Below are 22276 nucleotides of genomic sequence, written 5' to 3'. Positions count from 1 at the left end.
CGTCTCCGCTGTATCCTCGTGGTAACAACTGAGATTTCACATCTACACTGGGAAGATGACAGTCACCTTTCGTGTCACAGAAGAGTCATTTACTCTCTTTGTGTGTGTTTGTATTTGTCCGGATGTGTCTAATTTTTAGCCGCTCTTCTGTGTGTCCTCAGGAGATGTGGAGTGTTTGTGAGCCGTTAGTAGCCTTGAGCAGTGTGCTCTCAGGGTGGACTTTGTCTTTGGATGGAGAATGAAGGCCTGCTGGCCAGATCTCAGGAAGTGGTCCATACTCTTCTCTCTCTTTCTTTCTTTCTTTCTTTCTCTCTTTCTCTCTCTCATTTCATCTCTCTCTCTCTCTCTCTCTCTCTCTCTCTCTCTTTCTCTCTCTCTTTCTCTCTCTCATTTCCTCTCCCTCCCTCTTTCTCCCTCTCTCTTTCTTTCTCTGTCTCCTCTCGCTCCCTCCTCCTCCCAATCTCTTTCTCCCTCTGTTTACTTTGGATGACACTTCGTCTGTGTGCAAAGTGTGAGTCATGGAATACAATGCTAGGATTCTGAATGTGATGCATATTCTGCTGTCTGTGCGTGTCGGGATTGTATATAATTTATGTAAACTTTGTGTAAATTCCTCTGTCTGTTTTCTGTCTCCAAATGTTGTCTATTACTAGTGGCACCATATCTGATTTTGATCGGTTTTATCACGTCAAAGCCTGCCTCATCTAGCTCAACCGATTCATTCGATCAGATCCTGTTTTTCCACAGACACACAGCTACAAGCTCCGAACTCAGGAAAACCCTGAATTTGTTTTTCCTGTGAAACACAATGGCACGGCGGTGCTTTCAGCATAAGGCAAGGGAGGTGTTTCATTGATGTGACAAATCAGTGCTCCACCAAACCGTTCAGGTTTAAGTCATATTTTCAGCATCTCTTCACCACCACTTTGAGCATCTCTCTGTACTTTAGCTGGGTGGGACTGGGAACAGCACTGGAATTCCAGTGGAATGTGGGATGTGGGCTCTGGGTTGGTGAATATATATATATATATATATATATGTATATGTACTGGTAAGGAAGGGCACTGTATCTGTATCTGAGAGAGCCCAGACCAAAGCAGAACAGCAGAGCATGTTGGAGCGCTTGGACAGAGTAGAGTGGCCTGTTGATTTGAGGTTTGCGATAAGAGGCCAGGCTGCATCTCTGGGGGCAGGCGTCAGGCTCTATCTTTGGGCATGGGACCTGGGAATTCTCCCCTCTGCTCTCCATCATCTCTGGGTGTCAGAACCCAGGCCAGACTTGTTTTGGACAGGCATGAGGCTGGACTAGATTTGGATGGCTTCAATACAGAGGGGAAGAGATCTGCGTAAGAGATGACTTCTTCCTAAAGGATGTCATTATGCACAGGTTTGTTAGATTTCAAAGGGAATAGACAAGATGGTCCATATTAGATGGCCCTATTGCAATTCCACCCCAAAAATGAAGATGAATTGTGGTCAGATCAAATGTCCCTTCCTTAGCCTTGGTCCTCCCTCTCAGGCTGTGTGTTGTGTTCCCTGAAGGGCGAGGAGGGCAGAGTGAACTTGGTGACAGATAGACGAGGGTAGAGCGTCTCTCGAGTCCAACTCCTGGGAGAAAACATGTCTGACATGTTTTTTCTCCAGCTATGTCTCTGCTTCAGAACAACTCCACCTATTCCAAGGGCGTGTATTGATTGTTTGGGCCTAAATTAAGCTTGGGAGTGTTGTTGTTTCTGTCTGCAATGTAAGTACTGTAGCAAAGCACTTAAATGTAGCTCTCTCCAAGGACATTCCTCTCCCTTGCTGTGCCTCTGAGTCATGCCAGACATTGGCTGTCACTGTGGAAAGTGCAAGTCTGAAGTCTGCCATTCGTTATATTGGGTTTCTTTTCACCAGGGGCTTCCTTCTCTACCCACATGTATCCATTTATAGCTGATCATCTCCTTTTCCCAGGCAGCGCAGGAGACTGATCTACTAGGCAGCGCAGGAGACTGATCTACTAGGCAGCGCAGGAGACTGATCTACTAGGCAGCGCAGGAGACTGATCTACTAGGCAGCGCAGGAGACTGCAGCAGCGCAGGAGACTGATCTACTAGAGACTGATCTACTAGGCAGCGCAGGAGACTGATCTACTAGGCAGCGCAGGAGACTGATCTACTAGGCAGCGCAGGAGACTGATCTACTAGGCAGCGCAGGAGACTGATCTACTAGGCAGCGCAGGAGACTGATCTACTAGGCAGCGCAGGAGACTGATCTACTAGGCAGCGCAGGAGACTGATCTACGAGGAGGATCTACTAGCGCAGGAGACTGATCTACTAGGCAGCGCAGGAGACTGATCTACTAGACAGCGCAGGAGACTGATCTACTAGGCAGCGCAGGAGACTGATCTACTAGGCAGCGCAGGAGACTGATCTACTAGGCAGCGCAGGAAACTGGAGACTGATCTACTAGGCAGCGCAGGAGACTGATCTACTAGGCAGCGCAGGAGACTGATCTACTAGGCAGCGCAGGAGACTGATCTACTAGGCAGCGCAGGAGACTGATCTACTAGGCAGCGCAGGAGACTGATCTACTAGGCAGCGCAGGAGACTGATCTACTAGGCAGCGCAGGAGACTGGAGACTGATCTACTAGGCAGCGCAGGAGACTGGAGACTGATCTACTAGACAGCGCAGGAGACTGATCTACTAGGCAGCGCAGGAGACTGATCGACTAGACAGCGCAGGAGACTGGAGACTGATCTACTAGACAGCGCAGGAGATGGATCTACTAGATGGTGCAGGAGACTGATCTACTAGGCAGCGCAGGAGACTGATCTACTAGATGGCGCAGGAGATGGATCTACTAGATGGCGCAGGAGATGGATCTACTAGACAGGGCAGGAGACTGATCTACTAGGCAGCGCAGGAGACTGGAGACTGATCTACTAGACAGCACAGGAGACTGGAGACTGATCTACTAGACAGCACAAGAGACTGATCTACTAGGCAGTGCAGGAGACTGGAGACTGATCTACTAGGCTGTGCAGGAGACTGGAGACTGATCTACTAGGCAGTGCAGGAGACTGGAGACTGATCTACTAGGCAGCGCAGGAGACTGGAGACTGATCTACTAGGCAGCGCAGGAGACTGGAGACTGATCTACTAGGCAGCGCAGGAGACTGGAGACTGATCTACTAGGCAGCGCAGGAGACTGGAGACTGATCTACTAGGCAGCGCAGGAGACTGGAGACTGATCTACTAGGCAGCGCAGAAGACTGGAGACTGATCTACTAGGCAGCGCAGGAGACTGGAGACTGATCTACTAGGCAGCATAGGAGACTGGAGACTGATCTACTAGGCAGCGCAGGAGACTGATCTACTTTATAAATGCATGTGCTCATCTATGTTTGTACCAGTGACAATTGTAGAATAGAATAAAATAGATTTGAACAAAAACAAACTATTATCCATTGTTGGATAAGAAGGGAAATGTGTCCGTACCTGAACATGTTGTGTACGGTATGTACACGTGTTCTATATTGTACGTTACATGTGTTTGTCTGGTGTGTGTGTCTGCTTCTGTAGGATAAGAGTGTAGTGTTCTCCCTCCGCCCAGCGCTGCAGGGCACACAGAGGCTGCTCAGTGCTGCACTGGGCTGTAGGCAGGCCCATCAATGAGGCCTTGTGCATTGTCCACTAGCCACTTTAAGACTGTACAGAAACCTGGTAAAGAAGCCCCCTGCCCCCCACATTCTACTAGTGGGGGAAAGACAATTAACCACAAGCCTGGGGAAATCCACATGTTTTCACATTCCCTACAGAGGAGAGACATGTACACATAGACTTTGTTCTCTCTCCCACTCGTTCTCTTTCTCTCTCTTCTCTTTCCCACTAACAAAAATCTCTCTCTCTCTTTACAAGACTCAATCAGTTCTCTCTCTTGTCACTAATAACAAAAATGAAAGCATGGTCTTTAATGAGTTTAATGCTTTTAAATATAATGAACTTTTACAAGACTCAATCAGTTCTGCCATCAGGTCAGTTGTCACTAATAATGAACGTCAGTGCACTTGTCTTTATTGCTCAAGAAAGCAGAGAGTGGAACCGTTTTAACTCCATAAGGGCAGTGTCCCCAATCACTGCCCTGGGGCATTGGGATATTGTTTTTTTCACCAGAGGAAAATCACTAGACCTCCAACACCACTTCCAGCAGCAATGGATCCTTTGTTCAGGGTTTCTTAATAGTTCCATTGTACTGTCTATTTCATTCTCCGGCCACTCTGTCTGCTAAACCGTTTAGTCCAGACAGATAACTGACTGACTGATATATTTCCACTATAACAAAAATATCCCAACTTTCTTGAGCTTTCTTTTCTTGCTGGTGGAAACCAAATAGACAGTGAACTAGAATTTTATACTTCATCATTTTTGACCCCGTAACCTACAAGTCTGCCCTTTTTGAGAATGTACTGCATAGTGTCTGTTTGAGCCTTCGGAGCGAAGATCTACTGAGCTACCTCTGAGGTTTATGTGTTCTGTATTCCATATCTCTTGATTACCGTCGCTCTGAAAATTAGCACAAACTAATTGCAAAATCACGTATACGCTGTTAGCTAAATGCTAACGAGATTAAAAACGAACATGACCTAATTGCAAAGACAGGCAAATCCAACTCATAAAGTTATATATAAGCGTAGCTTGTAGCTACCGAATTAAATTTTCGGTGAGTGGGGACATTTACAAGCGAAAGTGAAATTGTGCAAATTAACCAAGTTGTGATGTATGCTTTTCTGAAGGAAAAAAACACTAGAAGAAAGCACATGGAAAAATGGCAACTGTAGAGAGAACTGATCCAGAGGTCTTTGACTTCTGGCAGAAAGACAATATAAGACATCTGATGGCAAACATTTAGTTGTGAATTGCATACAGCACAATTGTAACTTCATCGCCTTCTGCGCTCGGCACAAGAGACTCGCCAATAGATATAGAAGGCTATGGACATTCTCCCGTTGTGCTAACGCTAATGTGTTCTCCTGTTGTGCTAACGCGTTCTCCAGTTGTGCTAACGCGTTCTCCTGTTGAGCTTACGCGTTCTCCTGTTGTGCTAAAGTGTTCTCCTGTTGTGCTAACGCGTTCTCCTGTTGCGCTAACGCGTTCTCCTGTTGCGCTAGCCCGTTCTCCTGTTGCGCTAATGCGTTCTCCTGTTGCGCTAACGCGTTCTCCAGTTGCGCTAACGCGTTCTCCTGTTGCGCTAACGCGTTCTCCTGTTGCGCTAACGCGTTCTCCTGTTGCGCAAACGCGTTCTCCTGTTGCGCTAGCGCGTTCTCCTGTTGCGCTAGCGCGTTCTCCTGTTGCGCTAACGCGTTCTCCTGTTGCGCTAACGCGTTCTCCGGTTGCGCTAACGCGTTCTCCTGTTGCGCTTACGCGTTCTCCTGTTGTGCTATTTCTAAACAAACCCGTGACTGGCTCAACTGGGGAACTACAGTAAGCTTCATAATATTTGTGACCGGTGAAATGAAGAACGAAATCTGCTTTATATCCTAAGAAATTGCACAAGTTGACTGCAGGTAATAACTTAAAAAGTAGCTACAAATATTCAAATGTATTTAAAAACTTTAAATTAAATAGTTTTGACGGTATTTACATTTTTCCAAATACCCCTGTATACGGTATATACAGTATACCTCCCCAAGCCTAGTCAACACTAAGGCCATCTATAGGCGATAAAGGAATGGTAAAGGCCTTAAAGTATCCTCTGTTTTGTGATAAACCATGCTTATGTCCTGACGTGGGTAATCTGTAAGTGATTGTGGGTCGTCTGTCTATCTGACCATGGGTTGTGAATTGTGATAAAGCCATTGTGTGGTCTGAGAGGACAGTATCTCTAGGTCACTTGTCCGTATTGTCCCCCTGGTCTGGTTCTGAGCAGCAGCAGCTGTGTGTGATTGGACGGACACAGAGAGGGGCGACGCCCACACCCCCCTGTGTCACGACACTGAGACCCTGTCCCTCTGAGCAGGGGCGGAACAATAAGGCCCTGTATCTACAGCCGTGTGTGAGGGGAGAATTTCCTGGATACACACACAGACACCTCAACATACACACACACACACACATGCAGTCACACTTGCATGCACGAGTACATTCACGTATGCACTCATGTAAACACACTCTCACACACACACGCAAGCAGGCACACACACACTTATTACAAACACACGTACATGAACACATGTACAAGGCGTGGGAAGACTGGCTCTGTAGTTGGCGACCTGATCACATGATGAGTGGTCTGCCAATGGGTGTGATGTCTGGGGCTGATGATGGATGATGAGGAACAGACGGTGAGCTGTATGAATCTAATCTCTGTCCTCATGGAATCTACTCTCTGTCCTCATTCTCAATAAATCCCTCCCTGGAGAAGTGTAATTGTTGTTGTTAGAGAAGTGTCGTTGTTGTAGTTAGAGAAGTGAAGGTGTTGTTGGAGAAGTGTAGTTGTAGTTAGAGAGGTGTAGTTGATGTAGTTGTTGTAGTTAGAGAGGTGTAGTTGTTGTAGTTAGAGAGGTGTGGTTGTTGTAGTTAGAGAGGTGTAGTTGGATAGGTGTAATTGTTGTAGTTAGAGAAGTGTGGTTGTAGTTAGAGAGGTGTAGTTGTTGTAGTTAGAGAGGTGTTGTAGTTAGAGAGATGTTGTAGTTGGAGAGGTGTAGTTGTTGTAGTTGGAGAGGTGTAGTTGTTGTAGTTGGATAGGTGTAGTTGTTGTAGTTGGAGAGGTGTAGTTGTTGTAGTTAGAGAGGTGTGATTGTTGTAGTTAGATAAGTGTAGTTGTCGTTAGAGAGGTGTAGTTGTAGTTAGAGAGGTGTGGTTGGTGTAGTTAGAGAGGTGTGGTTGTTGTAGTTAGAGAGGTGTAGTTGGTGTAGTTGTTGTAGTTCGAGAGATGTTGTAGTTAGAGAGGTGTGGTTGTTGTAGTTACAATATTGTAACTCTTGAAATATTCAACTAATGTATTTAGGTTTTAATAAGGGCATCTACTAGAAAAAGTAATAGTTCTTCTCTTTTCAGTCTCTTTGTTTTTATCTGAGGGTTGGGTGGTGTTCTTCTCTTTTCAGTCTCTTTGTTTTTATCTGAGGGTTGAGTGGTGTTCTTCTCTTTTCAGTCTCTTTGTTTTTATCTGAGGGTTGGGTGGTGTTCTTCTCTTTTCAGTCTCTTTGTTTTTATCTGAGGGTTGGGTGGTGTTCTTCTCTTTTCAGTCTCTTTGTTTTTATCTGAGGGTTGGGTGGTGTTCTTCTCTTTTCAGTCTCTTTGTTTTTATCTGAGGGTTGGGTGGTGTTCTTCTCTTTTCAGTCTCTTTGTTTTTATCTGAGGGTTGGGTGTTGTTCTTCCTCCTCCATTCTGTTCTTACTGCCATCTGAACAGTGAACACTGATCATGAGGCGGCAGGTAGCCCAGAGGTCAGAGAGGCGAGCCAGCAACCTGAGAGTTGCCAGTTTGAATCCTGGGTCCGCCTAGATGCCATTGCCTGCTGTTGTGCCCTTGAGCAAGGCACTTAAGCCCCACAACAACAGCTCCCTGGGTGCCCAGTGTGGCCTAGAGCCTCAGACTGCTAGCAGCTGTCAGCTGAATGTCAATCAGGCCTGATGTTTACATGTGGGCAGAATTCCTCTCCGACTCCCGGTCCAAATTCCCAGCAGCAGCACGTATGGTGAGCAGCAGTTAGAGCTCAACACAGCCAGTTCCAGACACAGAGAGAGAGAGCCTACTGACTGTAGCAGACCTGGGCCCAGGGAATAGGCCAGATGTGGGCCTGGTGAGTCAGATCGAGGCACAGCCACACTATTTATGGTCTTTCATTCACGTGATTAGATTCTCTCTACCTGCAGACATGTATTTTCTTCTCCTTCTATGCAAAGCTGTGCTCTGTGGTAGGTCTTCTATGTTCTGTGGTAGGTCTTCTATGTTCTGTGGTAGGTCCGCTGTGTTCTGTGGTAGGTCTTCTGTGGTAGGTCTTCTGTGTTCTTTGGTAGGTCTTCTGTGTTCTGTGGGAGGTCTTCTGTGTTCTGTGGTAGGTCTTCTGTGTTCTGTGGTAGGTCTGCTGTGTTCTGTGGTAGGTTTTCTGTGGTAGGTCTTCTGTGTTCTGTGGTAGGTTTGGGTCTTCCAAAGTAGAGGCCATCAATATTAATGTCCTGAGACTGATACTATTGCATATCTGTCTGACTGTTCTATAACACCAACCTGCCAATTTGTAAGTCGCTCTGGATAAGAGCGTCTGCTAAATGACTTAAATGTAAATGTAAGACAGCATGGTTGAGAATACTAGGAATTCTTCCCAGATTCTTAGGTTTTTGAAAATAGAAAGTACTTAGAAAACTTGAGGTTGGTGTATATTCAGTAGTCATTTTGTTTCTCCACCAAAAAAATATGCTTACCGCTACTTTACTAAACACATCTGTTGTATAAGTTCGGTCTTGTTGATCCCAAATGTATTTTTGTTTCTAGATCCACAGAGAGAAGGAGACATTCTACCCTGCCCAGCCCTGCACTGATCCTACATTACAGGTGAAGACTACCATAACAGAATCCACAGGTAAGTCTAAATATGATGATGAAAAAATGTGCTATCTAGAACCTAAAAGGGTTCTTTGGCTTTCTCAATGGGAGCACCCTTTGAAGAACCATTTTCTGTTCTAGGTAGAACCCTTGTGGTTCCAGGTAGAACCCTTGGGGGTTCCATTTGAACCCTTTCCACAGAGTATTCTACATGGAACCAAAAAGGGTTCTCCTATGGGGACAGCAGAGTAAAAGAACTCTTCAGAATAATTTGTATTGACCAATCCCAGGCAGTTTATTTCTGCCAGGCAGTCAGTTATCATACAGGTTATATGAGATAGAGAAGAGCAGAAATGAAGATTGGGAGGGTTGTCAGGGGTATGGCGGTCCTTGCTTGGATCATGGAAGAGCACATGTCAGAATATAATTTGATGTCTGGAAGATCTCAGTTGGAAAGACCAGGTTGTAACTTAATTTTAGAGGATTGAGATGTACTGTAGAGAAGAGAGCAGCTCTCTGTACGAGTAGTGAAATGCTTAAAATGGCACATCATTGATTCAGATAAGATGGGGATGGCATGGACCTGCTTTCATCTGAACTTCTATCCCTACTGTACCATGTGTCCCCATAGTATCAGTCAATGTATCTCGTACCTGTAGACTAGGTTAGCATGTTGTGCAACCCTACCACCTTTGATGTCTGAAGAAGATAGTGTTCACATCTGTGCAGAGATCAGTTGGAAGAAAATACCTTATGTCATAGGAATTAGACTAGCGTTCACATCTGTGCAGAGATCAGTTGCCATCATAGCTCTAAAAGGTATCCATACCACTGCATTGTCCTTAGCATCTCTGTATCTTTGTCCCCTCCCTTTGAGACGCTTTCAGTCCCATCGTTCTGGTTGCTAGGCCAAACAATGACAAAACAGCAACCCACTCAAACAATAAAATCCTTCTTGTTAAAATAAAAAAAGAGCTGATAATATTTTCGGCATCTGACGTCATCAACATCATACCCAAGAGGAGAGCAACTATCAATGCAACGCAGCTCGTTTTTCTTCCTGATCATGTGAAAGGAAGACATGGGAAAAATGTTAAAGATTCCAGCCACCCAAGCCATAGACTGTTCTCTCTGCTGCCGCACAGCAAGCAGTACTGGTGCATCAAGTCTGACACCAACAGGCCCCGGAACAGCTTCTATCCCTAACTTAATAGCTAACAAAATGGCTACATGGACAATCTGAGTTGGCCCTATTTTTCACTGTCTTTATGCAGTCAAACTCCATGTGACCGTTTAGTCCCGGTAATTAGGCTTCTCCAAGCTCTGATGCTGCTGAGGGTCATTAGTAGCCTACCAAACTTGCTAACTGCCTGGTACTCAGCACTCTATTGTCCTTCTAATCACTCTGACATCAATGTAAATGTCATCAAAAATCTAATCAAATACTTCATGAGAGCCCATGAGCTCATGTTGCACGAGGTTTCTGTAGGCTGTGCAATTGCGTGAGAAAACAGTGATGGCCTCTACTAAAAATAGGAAGATCCCATCAGCTTTCTATAGGCTAGGCTTACTACCTTTATTTCTCAACTTTCCTAATATTAAGCACATTGCTTCTCTTTACAACAGGAGTATAGCCTACCTGGCTGGCATGAACATTAACCACGGGAAAAGCGTCCTCCATTCGCTATTTAAGTGCATAGATTACATTTATGTTTCCGCTGCCCCGGTTTCGATACAGGTGCATGATAATGGTCCATTCTAAATCATAACAAAATGTCACACATATATTATTTAGTATATGTAAGGCAAGGTTAAATCAAGAATAGTCTGATGGGTGACAATATTAGCCTATCAATTGTGAATTATATATTATCACGTATGAATGATGCCCAGCATAAGAAACAATGCCCTTTTTAAAAATGAAGCCCATACTATAAGTTTTTAATCTAAAGTAACTAAAGTGGCCAAATAACTTCTTAAAATGAAGCACATTAATCCACTTTACAAGGGTTGTAGAGCCTAACTGGCATGTATAAGCAGCACGTGAGTTAAGTTTGGGGACGATCATTTTCACCATTAAAATGCACCTTTATAATAAAAGCATACATGAATAATCACATTTGTGGTCACTTTTGATAATGGTGTTTTCCCGCTATGGAACATTTGCGCTTATAGCCTACTGCCGTGTGCACATTGCTGCGCTTATAATGTGAAGAAATAGTTTATATAGTTTATATAGTTTATCAACATTTTAAGCTTAACATTCTGATCTGTTGCGTCAGCTACATTGCGTAAAAAATGTTTGGGATGCTCGTGGTTGTATTAATTTGGGATCTATCGCATCCCATAACTGTCCCAGACTATGTTTTTAATATTTATTTCTCTCAGAGAACAGAATAGGTTGATTTTTGTACTATGGGGGATAGTAGATTGACATAGACTAGTACTTTTGCTGTTCGTTAGACCTACACATCTTGTTGGCTGACGAAAAGTAAATGTGGACAGTTCTTCCAATATCTTCAATATGCACCTCGGAATTAGATTAGGATGCGCTCAGTTGCGTAACCGATGTGTCTGTCTTCACTTGTAGCCTGTGAGAAAGACATGATCACGTGACGGAGAGCCATGTGACTGAGAGTTGATTCGGAGGGCACAACGAGCGCAAAATGCATAGAGTTTATTAGGGTGCATTATGGCCACACACAGGGGATGCCGGCATGAAATTGTAGGCATTACCAAGTGCTTGTCAAATTGTGAATGAGTGACTGATGTAGTGTGTACAGCCTGTGAAAGAACAAAGCAGAGCTCATGCCTTTCAAGCGACATTTTTCAAATCATCCTTGGAGTCTCATCATGCAGCCTTATAATGTATTAGAAATCAAAACATATAGCCCACCGTTTGTAGAACAACTAAAGTTACATTAATAACTCTAAATTCAGCATATAGGAGTACCTATTTTTTATTAACCGCTCAACATAGAATAGCCACATTCCCTCAAATCATTTGGAGAAAATATCCTTTCTGTTTTATTCAGCTATGTTTAATTGTATTCTTCATACTATAAAATAATGCCACGGAATTCTAAGCAAATCTTGTCTGCTTAATGAGCTAGTGTAGCCCACAGCCATATGGCATAGCCAGATCAGGACCTAACATAAGGACAGCGCAGAGTATGCTTTTCTGTTCCTCTTTCTGTTCCTTTGTTCCTTTTCTTCATATCATGTTTCCTTAGACCTGTCTAAAATAAATCATGGATTCATTGTGATGGTGTAGGCTATATTACATGGATTTATTAGACTTTTTAAAATGTAGATGTTCCAAAGGACTGCATCAGTGGCTTGTAAGGCTATGTGTGGAGGCCAGGAGATGCTGAATGTGTTTATGTTAATTGACGGTCAATTCCTGTGAGACAGACAGTTATTTGCTTGACAATCACCAGCTGATGAAATTTTAGTGACCACCACAGCCCTGCACACACACACACACACACACTGATACTCTAACACACACACAAACAAGGCAAGGCCATGGTGAGTATCGGACACTCATCTTGATACCCCTTTTCTCTCTCACAGAATTCCCTGTGTCCCCGTGCTCTGAAAGCTCTGAGAGTGTTGGAGGCTCCTTGTCGACCACTGGTGCCCTGAGAGACTCAATCAGTGATGTGGAAAGTCTGGGAGAGGACAGTGTCTTCAGAAAGGTGAGCACACTGGACTGGACCCAGACACTCGCTTTCAGTCACAATACAATGTAAGGAGAGGAGTGGGAGTCTTCATCGGCTGTGACATGATAGCATATGAGTACATTATGAGTCCGTATGAGTCAGTTCTAGAAAACAAGCAGCACGGTCTATGTCTTCCCTGTTGTATGTTTTTGGTGATGTAGTTCCATTGATTTCCCAGCTAGTCTGTTTGTTAATGCACCTTCAGACCACAGCAGACTGGTTAGCTTCCTCTACCATGTGACATCAGCAGGCTCCCATGAGCCCTCCTTCCTGGGCCAGCAAACCCCATTATGACCTCATCCCCCTCATTTTCTCCTTTACCACCCTTCCTCCTCCACCCTTCTTTCATAGTGTACACTCAGTGGAGGGCGGTTGAGGCATAACGGCACTCCAAAGCTGTTTTTCCACTACAGCCTTGGTCCTCATTTCTTTGGTTTCAACAGGCTTTGGTTTCTCTGCACTCATGAGGTCATTTCCTCTCCGGGCATCTACTTAGCACTCAACCACACATGCACACTGTAACTTCAACTCTGTAGTCTGTAGGCTACATGTTTTATTTCATTAGGTTTTCATGTTGGTATGTAAAAAGAAAAAGGGGAAAAAAAGATTAAGTTAATGAGTCAAATGTTAGAAACGTTAACAAATGTTTTCTTCCTGAGAAGCTACACAAGTCCCTTCTAACTGCTCCCAGACCAGTCTCTGCCCCTCCGCCTCCCGTCTTGAGGTTTGTCATTACGCAACAGGTTTTGAAACTTCGGGTGACCTCAGCACTTTGGACAGAGACAGGCAGGCAGTGACCAAAAAAGGACCTGAGTAACATGACTCGATTCTACTAGTCTTTTCATTCCTCGAAGGCTCTTTTAAAACGATCCTATTCCAAGTCCAATTTTCTCAAGAGCATATTTTCGAAATGTGCGTTTGTGTGTGTGCGTGACTGCGTGACTGCGTGTGATTAGTGTAGGTGTGTGTTTGTGTAGAGAGTGTTAGCTGGCTGACTGCTTCCCTTGCTGCGTGATCTCAGGCAGGCTGAGTCATTTGTTCTGGAAGTTGATTTTCCATAGCCTTCTCCTCATAAAGAGGCCTGTATGGTTATTATGCTCCGAGCCACTGCGGCCGACCGTTACCTTAACACCCGCCCAGTGCTGGCACTGCTGGAGAATGTGAAAACTAATGATACACTCCCAATGAAGATCATCTGCAGCCTGCCTCCCTAAAGGGTGTGTGTTTCAGTTGTTATGTAACCTTTATAGGGCTGGAAAAAACTCTCTCTCCCATCAGTATGTCTCTCTCCCTGCCTTACCCTGTCCTCTCGCCAGTCTGAAGCCCGCAGTAAGCTCAGACTAATGGCAGCTCTGGCCAGTCATCATCAGGCCTAACCTCCCAGGCCTGGCATGTGTGAGAAACAGACAATGAGACAGGACATTTTTGTTTTGACATTTAGGGACACATTTGGCATCATGCTTACCAGACTTGTTAGATTAGGTTATAATGTGCAATTCCAGCTAAAATAAGTCTGTTCCAGCAAAAAAGTCCCCTACAGACTTTCCAAACACTAATATATAATATACACACACACTGAAGATGATCTGTGAGTCCCGACATGTTGGTCCATTTTATTTTTGAATTGCAATATCCCCTAAAATAAAGTTACCTTGGATGGTTTTGAAGTATGGTGTTTTTACACAGCTGCAACTTAATTTGATCACTAATTCATACCCTGTTCTCCCATGACCACCTCTCTTTGTCTTCATACTTGATGCAAAAGAAGCACTCCCTCTTTTTTGCACCCAAATATAGAGTTGAGTTGACTCCAGTGGTTAACAGGGTCTCTCTCTGTCCCCAGGCTGTGGATGGGCCAAGGGATAGCACCAGCAGGGTGTCAGTGTCCTTCTCCTCCGTAGACGACGTGGCCAGTGTGGGTCCCCTCAGCGCCAGCTCTCAGGGCAGTGTAGGTCCCCTAAGTGTCTCCTCCCTGGGCAGCGTGGGCCCTCCTTGGGCCGGGGCGGGGGCGGTGGGAACTCGGACCAGCTGGAGCTCTGGAGACACCTGGCAGACAACAGGGAAGGGAGGAGAGGAGGAGGAGAGGAAAGACAAGCTGACAGAGGTGCCTGTATGCTCTGCCGTCATGCGCCCGTGTATCCGTTCGCTCTCTCCGTTCCGCCGGCACAGCTGGGGCCCGGGGAAGAATCCCGAAGGAGAAACAGACGTGAACCAACGCAGGTGAGTCCTCTTAGACCCAGACACTGACCTCTTACATGTACCCCACACACACTCACATAAACATACAGTACTCCCCAGGAAGGATAGCTATGGTGGTAAAACGCCATCATCTGTGTGAACTATACACCGCCAACTCCTACAGTATTCTGACTTGTCCTCAGTATGATTATATCTATTGTGGAGCCACTTGAGACTCTGGTAGCCTGGGAAGTACAGTGTACAGAGATGAGACTAGGACAGAGACTGGCCCCCAGAGGAGTGGTCCTCATACGGCCTCGTGTGTGTGTGTGTGTGTGTGTTCTGTGCTTGTCCCTCAGAGGGCCTGTGTACAGTATAGTCAGCCTGGAGGCTCCTCTGTGTAAGTGGACTTTGTGGGAAAGGCCTGGTCCCGGTCAAAGGTTAAACACTGACCTCTGACCTCCTTCAACAGCTGCGCGAGCTGTTTGCGAAGTACTGTACCATCACTCCTCTGACATCACTCATTCTGCTCAATGTTTCAGTCTGCGACACTGAGACACTATCCAGAGGCTTGACTTGAATAGCCTTTGTTTTTATTGCTACCAATTCCTTCTCGCTCATTTTCACCCATTTGGTCATGTATTGTACTGTCAGTGCTCCCATCTCTCTCTGTCCATCCCACCTCTCCTGTCTTCTGATCATCTCTCCATTCATCTTCTCAGTTCGTTGCGAAGTCAAGGGGAGGGGAAGCCTCGAAAGCCAACGTTTCATAGGAGAAGGTACCACACTGTTATTTCTCAATGTTTCCATTCTGACTCTCCCTGGTGTGTTGCAATTACGGGAAGAAAATGCTAAACCTACTTTTACCTCTATCACACATATGCTATGGAAAAGTCCTTTCTAAAACAGTATGAGAGTACTGTCAAATTATGTCTGGAGAGAATGGAAACCAAGCAAAAAGGTTTTTCCCCCCAATAAAATACTTTATCAAACCACTCCCAATGGGGGGGAAAAAGCCTACCTTTTACTGCAGTGGGCTAAATCATTGTCATTGTAAATAAGAATTTGTTCTTAACTGACTTGCCTAGTTAAATAAATAAAATAAAATAATTAGTCAGGGTCACAGAGTTTTTCTTGGTAGTCTTAAACAAATCTACTTTGAAACAAAAGTATACACCTCACACACATTGTTGTGGGCTTAAAAGGAAGACACCTTTACCATGTCAGATATAGAGTTGAAATATATTCAATTTTGAGTTTGCATCCCAATATTATACTTTATATACATCACAGAAGACTGAAATATAACAAAACCATTTGCCATAGAAGAAACCTCAGATTTCTTGTGTAAAAAAAGAAAATAATGTTTATTAATGATGAAATAATGAACAATATTAATAACATCCGACTGCAGGATTAATCATTAACCCACCACTTTCACCTTTGACCCCCCTTCACCCTGTAATAACGTCACCCTGTTTCTCCCTTTGTCCACCCATTTCTCATGTCCCTCTCCATCCCTCTCCCTGGCATCTCCCTGTCAGTATGAGCTGGTGTCCCTCCAACATCCCCCCTCCTCACCCGGAACAGATTGATAGCAGAAGGTATGCCATCACTGTGTGTCAACTAACTGGGAGAGAAATAAAGATGGAAAGAATGCACTGACAGTATAGGAGGATTAACAAGATGAGAGATACAAAAGAGACGGGAGCCCCTGCATGTTCTGTGCGGGATGTACTGTATCTGGCTTGGTGTGTGTCACTGCTGCTTTCACTGTGGTCTCTTTGTCTTTGTCACTTTGTTTGGTCGGTCGTGGTCGACCTCAGGGATGCAGTCACTTCTCTTCTGCCTCTCTCGCTCTGGCTCACTCTCAGAGACAAGGAAGCTAGAATTTAGAGAGGAAGCATCAAGCATCTTTAGAACAATCGTATTTTACTGCTACACTGCTGGTTAACTATGGCAAAGCTTAAAACAACCAGTATACGCATCGTCATCAGTGAGCCGTACATGTGAGTTATGGTTTGAGTTCAGTTACCTCGCTTGGCAGCTTCAGTGAGAGGACCAATCATCACAGTCGGGAACGAGGTGCTAGTTTTTTTGTACACCAATACTGAATGCTGATTTCTTATACATTCATGATCTCAAGTGTGTTATTTGATAGCTGTTATTTAACATGAATTGTTCTGTTGTCTTAAATGTTCTACACTTTTTAATCAACTAAACTAAAGGTTGCCAACCTGAAATTGAAGCTTTGGGGGGAAATATGTATTATGCTTCAGTTATTTGCCCTTTATATTATGTTTCGGTTTGCATGTATGTGGTCCTTCCTGTTTGTGCTGGTGTTCATTTATTCCTCTTTGGCTATCCATGCTTTCCTTCCTTCCTCCCATCACCTCCTCACTGCCGTCCTGCAGGGATCTAGTTCAGTGTCTACATGTGCATGTACTTGTGCGCTACACTTGTCTGGTTTCAGTTTTGAACCAGCTGATTGATCATCTGCCTGGAGCACGAGGATCTGCTGGGTGTGAATTCACTGCCTGCCTGTGGTTTAAACATCTCTCTGGGCGTTAGTATCTATTGTCCCGACGCAAAATGCTTTCAATAACTCACACAGTTTTGTTGTGTTGTGGCTGCAGTTACAGTTTGGAGGGCCTGGCTGGAGAGGAGGATGCTGGGAAGTCTTCCGCCGACGTGGGGAGCGCTGGACGTGTGACCCGCCTGGACAGTGAGGAGAGAGGCTCGCTTCTGTCCCTAACAGAGGAGCAGGAGTCAGACCTTGGCGACTGCAGCAGCCTCGACAGCCAGGTATGTGTCCAGGCTTATCTTAACCATAGGGGTCCTGTGTCTTGCTTGCGCAAAGACTTGCGCAATCGCCGAATCTTTGCAACTTCCCGTGTAGAGTGGTTCTCTGTATGCACAGTAGTTGAGTGAAATTGTGTTTTATTTGATTGCAGACAGCTCACTGATCACTCTCTCTCTCCTCTATTTCAGCTATCAGGGAGAGTTCTGCCTGTGAGACGTCCCCTCATACCTCACCAAGCGCTCACCAAGTCGGTGTCCATGCTGGCCATCAGTCACAGAGACCTGGACGGTGAGGCTCACTCTAACACATTAACACTTTCTCTGGGTTCCCCTCTACAGCACACATGTCAAACTCATTCCACGGAGGGCCTTGGTGTATGCGAGTGTTTCGCTCCACCCTTGTACTTAAGGTCACTGATTAGTAAGGAACTCCCCTAACCTTGTACTGAAGTGGGCTACATTAGTGTCACAGTGTTTCTTGGTAGTCTTAAAGAAATCTACTTAGAAACAAAAGTATACACCTCACACATATGGTTATGGGCTTAAAAAAAATATGTTGAAATTGATTCAATTTTGAGTTTGAATTGCAATATTACACTTTATATACATTGCAGAAGACTGAAATATGACATAGAAACACAGGATTTTCAGTGTAAAAAAAAAACAAAGTTTATTAAATGATACAATTATGGAAAATATGAATAACGTTCCACCCATGAGGCCACTAGAGGGCGAGTTGGTCATGTGACTGCAGGAAAGGGAAACATTTTTAAACCTGCAGACCCTGCCCTCTGTGGAATGAGTTTGACCCCCCTGCCCTACAGCCTTCTCTCTGTCTGTGGTGGCATGGTGGCACAAAAGGCCAGGCCTCTATCTATCCAACAATCAAGTCTCCTGTCACCTGCTGTTTCCAACCTCATCCTTCAGGTCCATTGTCTCTCTGTACCTCTGCTGTTCATTTTCCAGACAGTTGACAGGGACAGCATCCAATCAGGTGGTTAGTTCACTCTCTCAATCCCAATCTCCTCTGGGGCTAACAGAGGCTACTGTTACAGCTTCTCCTCACTATCACTGGGGGCGGGGATTTCTCCCTTCTCTGGTTTCCCTGTCCCTTTGTGTGGGGTGTCACTCATTCAATCACTTGCTAGGGAATGAGGTCAAGTCTGTGTAGGGCTGATCACTTGGAAGGCATTGAGGTTCGGCCCAGGTTCTTGTGCTCATTTAACGCGTGATTTGATGTCTTTTGTACCCTTGAACTGGATAGCGAGCGGACGGACTCGACCAAAGAGACGCATCTCCTTCTCCTTCAGCATCCCCAAATCTAGAACATTCTTTTCTATTGGCTCTTCCTCCAGTGATGAGGAGGAGGTTGTGAGTAAGTACTGTACAGCTCCCAGAACGCCCTGAGTTCCCACCTAGCCCCTGGCTGCTTCCTGTGTAGTGTGCCTCTTCTTCTGCCCGTGTCACTAAACGGACATCACATCCCGCTAAACTCTAAATCCAACCCTAATCTCTGTTTGGTCCCCTCCCCTTAACAGGGTCAATGTTTCTGAAGTTGTCGACAAGTCATTTGGTTTGAGAGAAATTCAACATGTACATAGCTTTGTTTTCAAAGAAGTAGGTTCTCATCTGCAGTCACCAAAACTGCACTGGTAATGAATGTCGATCTAGTGAAAATTCAAGCAAAGTGTTTATGAATAGAATAAGACAATTGCTTCCACATAGACTATTAGGTCTTGTAAATTGGGCGAGTCTGACCAGTGCACTAATTGTGTCTGGTAAGTTATTGTGCTCTATGATATTTTCTGACTATGGCTTCATCTATTTTATGAAAGCAATGCCTACAGCTTAGTTCTGAAAATCTTGGTTACCAAGACCAGGACTGAAGAAGAATGACAGCATTATGCCAAACCATGTCCATGTTTTTCATTTCAGTCTAATTCAAAATAAATAAATAAAAATCCGCCAAGATGTTCACATATTTATTAAATGTTCATGAAACAGTCAAGGACAAGATTGACTATTTTGTCCTTTTAAGAGCGTTGTATTTATGAACGATTTGTACACGGCTGAAAACCTAGCAACAGCAGCAGACTCAATGAGGTCTTTTATACGAATAAATACTGCAGCTTCAGAGTAAAAAGCCCTCTGCAGTCCAGTCAGCCATCTGGAATCATCATCATCATCATCATTCATCATTCAGCCCTTAATGAATATCTGCAGGAGACGCCCATGACCCCAGAATCTATTTCCCACTATTGGTATCGAACGCTAAAGAATCAGTGTTCTCCTAGCACAGATTTCCCCAGGTCCCCAAGTAGCCCTTTTCCTATTGTATCTGACATGGCTGCCATGCATATTATGTCCCCCCTGTGAGTTTCCCACATATTTCTTCCCCTTTTTCTTTCCATCACTTCTATTTATTCCCTCTAGCCTCCATTCTTTGAAATCCACATAAACACATTTCAAAGTGTTCCTTTTGGGCTTCACAGCTGCTAAAAAGGATTGAGTTTCCTTTAGGAAATTTCACTGCTGCTTTCACACTCCTTTGAGCCTCGTAACAACGGCTTGTATATTATTTTGGGGGCGAACGATAGGAAGAAAATCCCTGGCCGGGCCGTTACTGGGGGATGACGTTTCAGAGGGCTTTCGCGGCTCTAGCGTTTCAGAGCTGCAGCTTAAGAGCTGTAAGAGATGTTGCATGGCAGTTTTTGAAAATGTCTCCGTGTTTGTCACGTGATGTGTGCCTTATTGAGCTTTGCTGGAGGACTGTGTTTGTCACGTGATGTGTGCCTTATTGAGCTTTGCTGGAGGACTGTGTTTGTCACGTAATGTGTGCCTTATTGAGCTTTGCTGGAGGACTGTGTTTGTCACGTGATGTGTGCCTTATTAAGCTTTGCTGGGGGACTGTGTTTGTCACGTGATGTGTGCCTTATTGAGCTTTGCTGGAGGACTGTGTTTGTCACGTGGTGTGCCTTATTGAGCTTTGCTGGAGGACTGTGTTTGTCACGTGATGTGTGCCTTATTGAGCTTTGCTGGAGGACTGTGTTTGTCACGTGATGTGTGCCTTATTGAGCTTTGCTGGGGGACTGTGTTTGTCACGTGATGTGTGCCTTATTGAGCTTTGCCGGAGGACTGTGTTTTGCCCCTAGTAACTTTCTTTATTACTGGCCGCCCATGACTACTACTGTAAATATATGCTGTCTATTGTTCACATTCGGTAGTGTATGTATTTTTTGGGGGGCTTGATGTTAATTGGCTATGTCCTTAACCATATTACCCAGTGTGCAATTCCACATGTAACCCGTCCTACCAAGTACCCACTGGTTCAGTTGGATGTTTGTACAAACGTGTTATGTGATATCACCTCTGCTTGGAAATGTCTTGTAATGATTATGTAATATGTCATTTATACATGTACTGAACCACAATTCTGATAAAAAAAAATATGACAAGCCTGTTTCATGGTTATATACTGTAAGTCTGTATGATTTTATACAGTGGAATTCCAGTCTGTAATTTCAACATGTTATTTCAACATGCTTCCATTGGTCCAGCTCATCACCCCCTCTCTCTATTTCTACCGTAGGAATGGGATCCTACTCCAGCACCTCTGGATCACTAGAGTACAGGTACGACAGAGGCTTTCTTTTCAATGGGGCCTTACAATGTGTACTCTGATTGCTATTTCTCCAGCAGAACAAGTGTAAATGGCCGTATGTTCAGTGCATTTTTCCTTGTCTGGTTCAGCATCTCTGAGGAGGACCCGGGTCCCCTGCGGAGTTACACTGAGGGGAGACAAGGGACCAAGGTCAGCCGCACTTTCAGTTACCTCAAGAGCAAAATGAGTACTAAGAAGAACAAGGTGAGTCTGTCCATTCAGCATTTCCATCTCTCCTCCTCCTCCTGCTTCTCTTCCTTTCCTCTTCCATTTCCTCCTCTCCTCCTCCTCCTGCTTCTCTTCCTTTCCTCCTCCGTTTCCTCCTCTCCTCCTCCTGCTTCTCTTCCTTTCCTCCTCCTCCTCCATTTCCTCCTCTCCCCCACTTCCTGCACTAGCAGAGCACAGAGCCTGGCTCAGAATTGTATGTGAGAGGATAAATCAAGTTATATTGGTTAATTGAATTGAAGAAGCCCCAGTAGTACATTTTCACTCTGACCCTAGCGCTATTGTTCCCTCTTGGTCTTTCTGACGTTAAATCAAATGGATTATTAGGTGTTCAAAGGCTTCTCAATACATACAGTTCTATGGATACATTTATACAGAGTACATGTATTCAGAAGGGATTTACAGTATCCTTCTGTTAGGTAAGTGTATCCGCCTGTGAGGTGTGAGTAGCAGAGCGAGGCGCCTGTTCTGCACGCAGTAGGGAAGTCAAACAGGAAACAGAGGCATGCTGTGGTCTTTCTCAAAAAGCTGTCTGTATGGCATCACTGCTTCTGCGAAAACAAACCACTCTCTTAGACTTAATTCTACCATGTTTCCTGATAACATTACAATAAAAAACAGTCACGCCCAGACCATGCATCAACACAGTTCTCATGTGATTTTATTTCCCTGTGATTGTATCCCCAAAAATAAATGTTATTTCCATTAAGACTTGTTCATACTTGAAAGTATGTACATTGTACATACTGTAGAAATATTTGCTGAGATTGCGAGCCGGGGGCCGGAAGCTGCAGTGGGGCTGCTGTGTAACAGAGACGGCAGAATACAGCAGAGGCACAGCACAGATCTCCCTCCACCACCCCCCTCATCCTACACATGGTATCTCACTTCCTCCTGGTGGGCTGATGGCTGGCGTCATGGGAACGCCAGTGTTCTGTCTGTAGAGGCTGTAGCGCCTTTTGTTCCAGACCAGCGAACAGACAGACTGTTACTGTAATGTTGTGTAGACGTCTCCTGGCACACGGTCGCTCCCTGAAGCTGAGGGCTGAGGCAGGACAGGATGAGGTAGGGGATATTGGTCATTTGGGACTTCTGGGAAGAAACCGGGAGTTGTTAGTCACCATAATGTAGTTAGTCACTAACTACTGCATGTCGAAGGT

The 22276-nt window shown here is 44.8% G+C and overlaps 1 protein-coding gene across 9 annotated transcripts in view; it reads left to right on the top strand.

The window, feature by feature from the left end:
• The window catches only part of akap13 (A-kinase anchoring protein 13), a 94387-nt gene that overhangs the window by 54133 nt on the left and 17978 nt on the right, over positions 1-22276 (top strand). For 5 of the 9 annotated variants that reach the window (XM_029668316.2, XM_065022638.1, XM_029668320.2 and 2 more), the window contains exons 9-18: positions 8475-8562; positions 12102-12226; positions 14094-14470; positions 15151-15207; positions 15973-16032; positions 17065-17233; positions 17420-17519; positions 18495-18605; positions 20820-20862; positions 20981-21095. In XM_029668316.2, coding sequence (XP_029524176.2) covers positions 8475-8562; positions 12102-12226; positions 14094-14470; positions 15151-15207; positions 15973-16032; positions 17065-17233; positions 17420-17519; positions 18495-18605; positions 20820-20862; positions 20981-21095 — 1245 coding nt within the window. The remainder of the gene's footprint in view (positions 1-8474; positions 8563-12101; positions 12227-14093; positions 14471-15150; positions 15208-15972; positions 16033-17064; positions 17234-17419; positions 17520-18494; positions 18606-20819; positions 20863-20980; positions 21096-22276) is intronic. The other 4 variants (XM_065022640.1, XM_029668322.2, XM_029668321.2 and 1 more) reach the window with 3 other exon arrangements.

The sequence above is a fragment of the Oncorhynchus nerka genome, linkage group LG9a, assembly GCF_034236695.1.
Source record: "Oncorhynchus nerka isolate Pitt River linkage group LG9a, Oner_Uvic_2.0, whole genome shotgun sequence".
Taxonomy (NCBI): domain Eukaryota; kingdom Metazoa; phylum Chordata; class Actinopteri; order Salmoniformes; family Salmonidae; genus Oncorhynchus; species Oncorhynchus nerka.
This window is presented reverse-complemented; position numbering and strand designations above follow the sequence as displayed.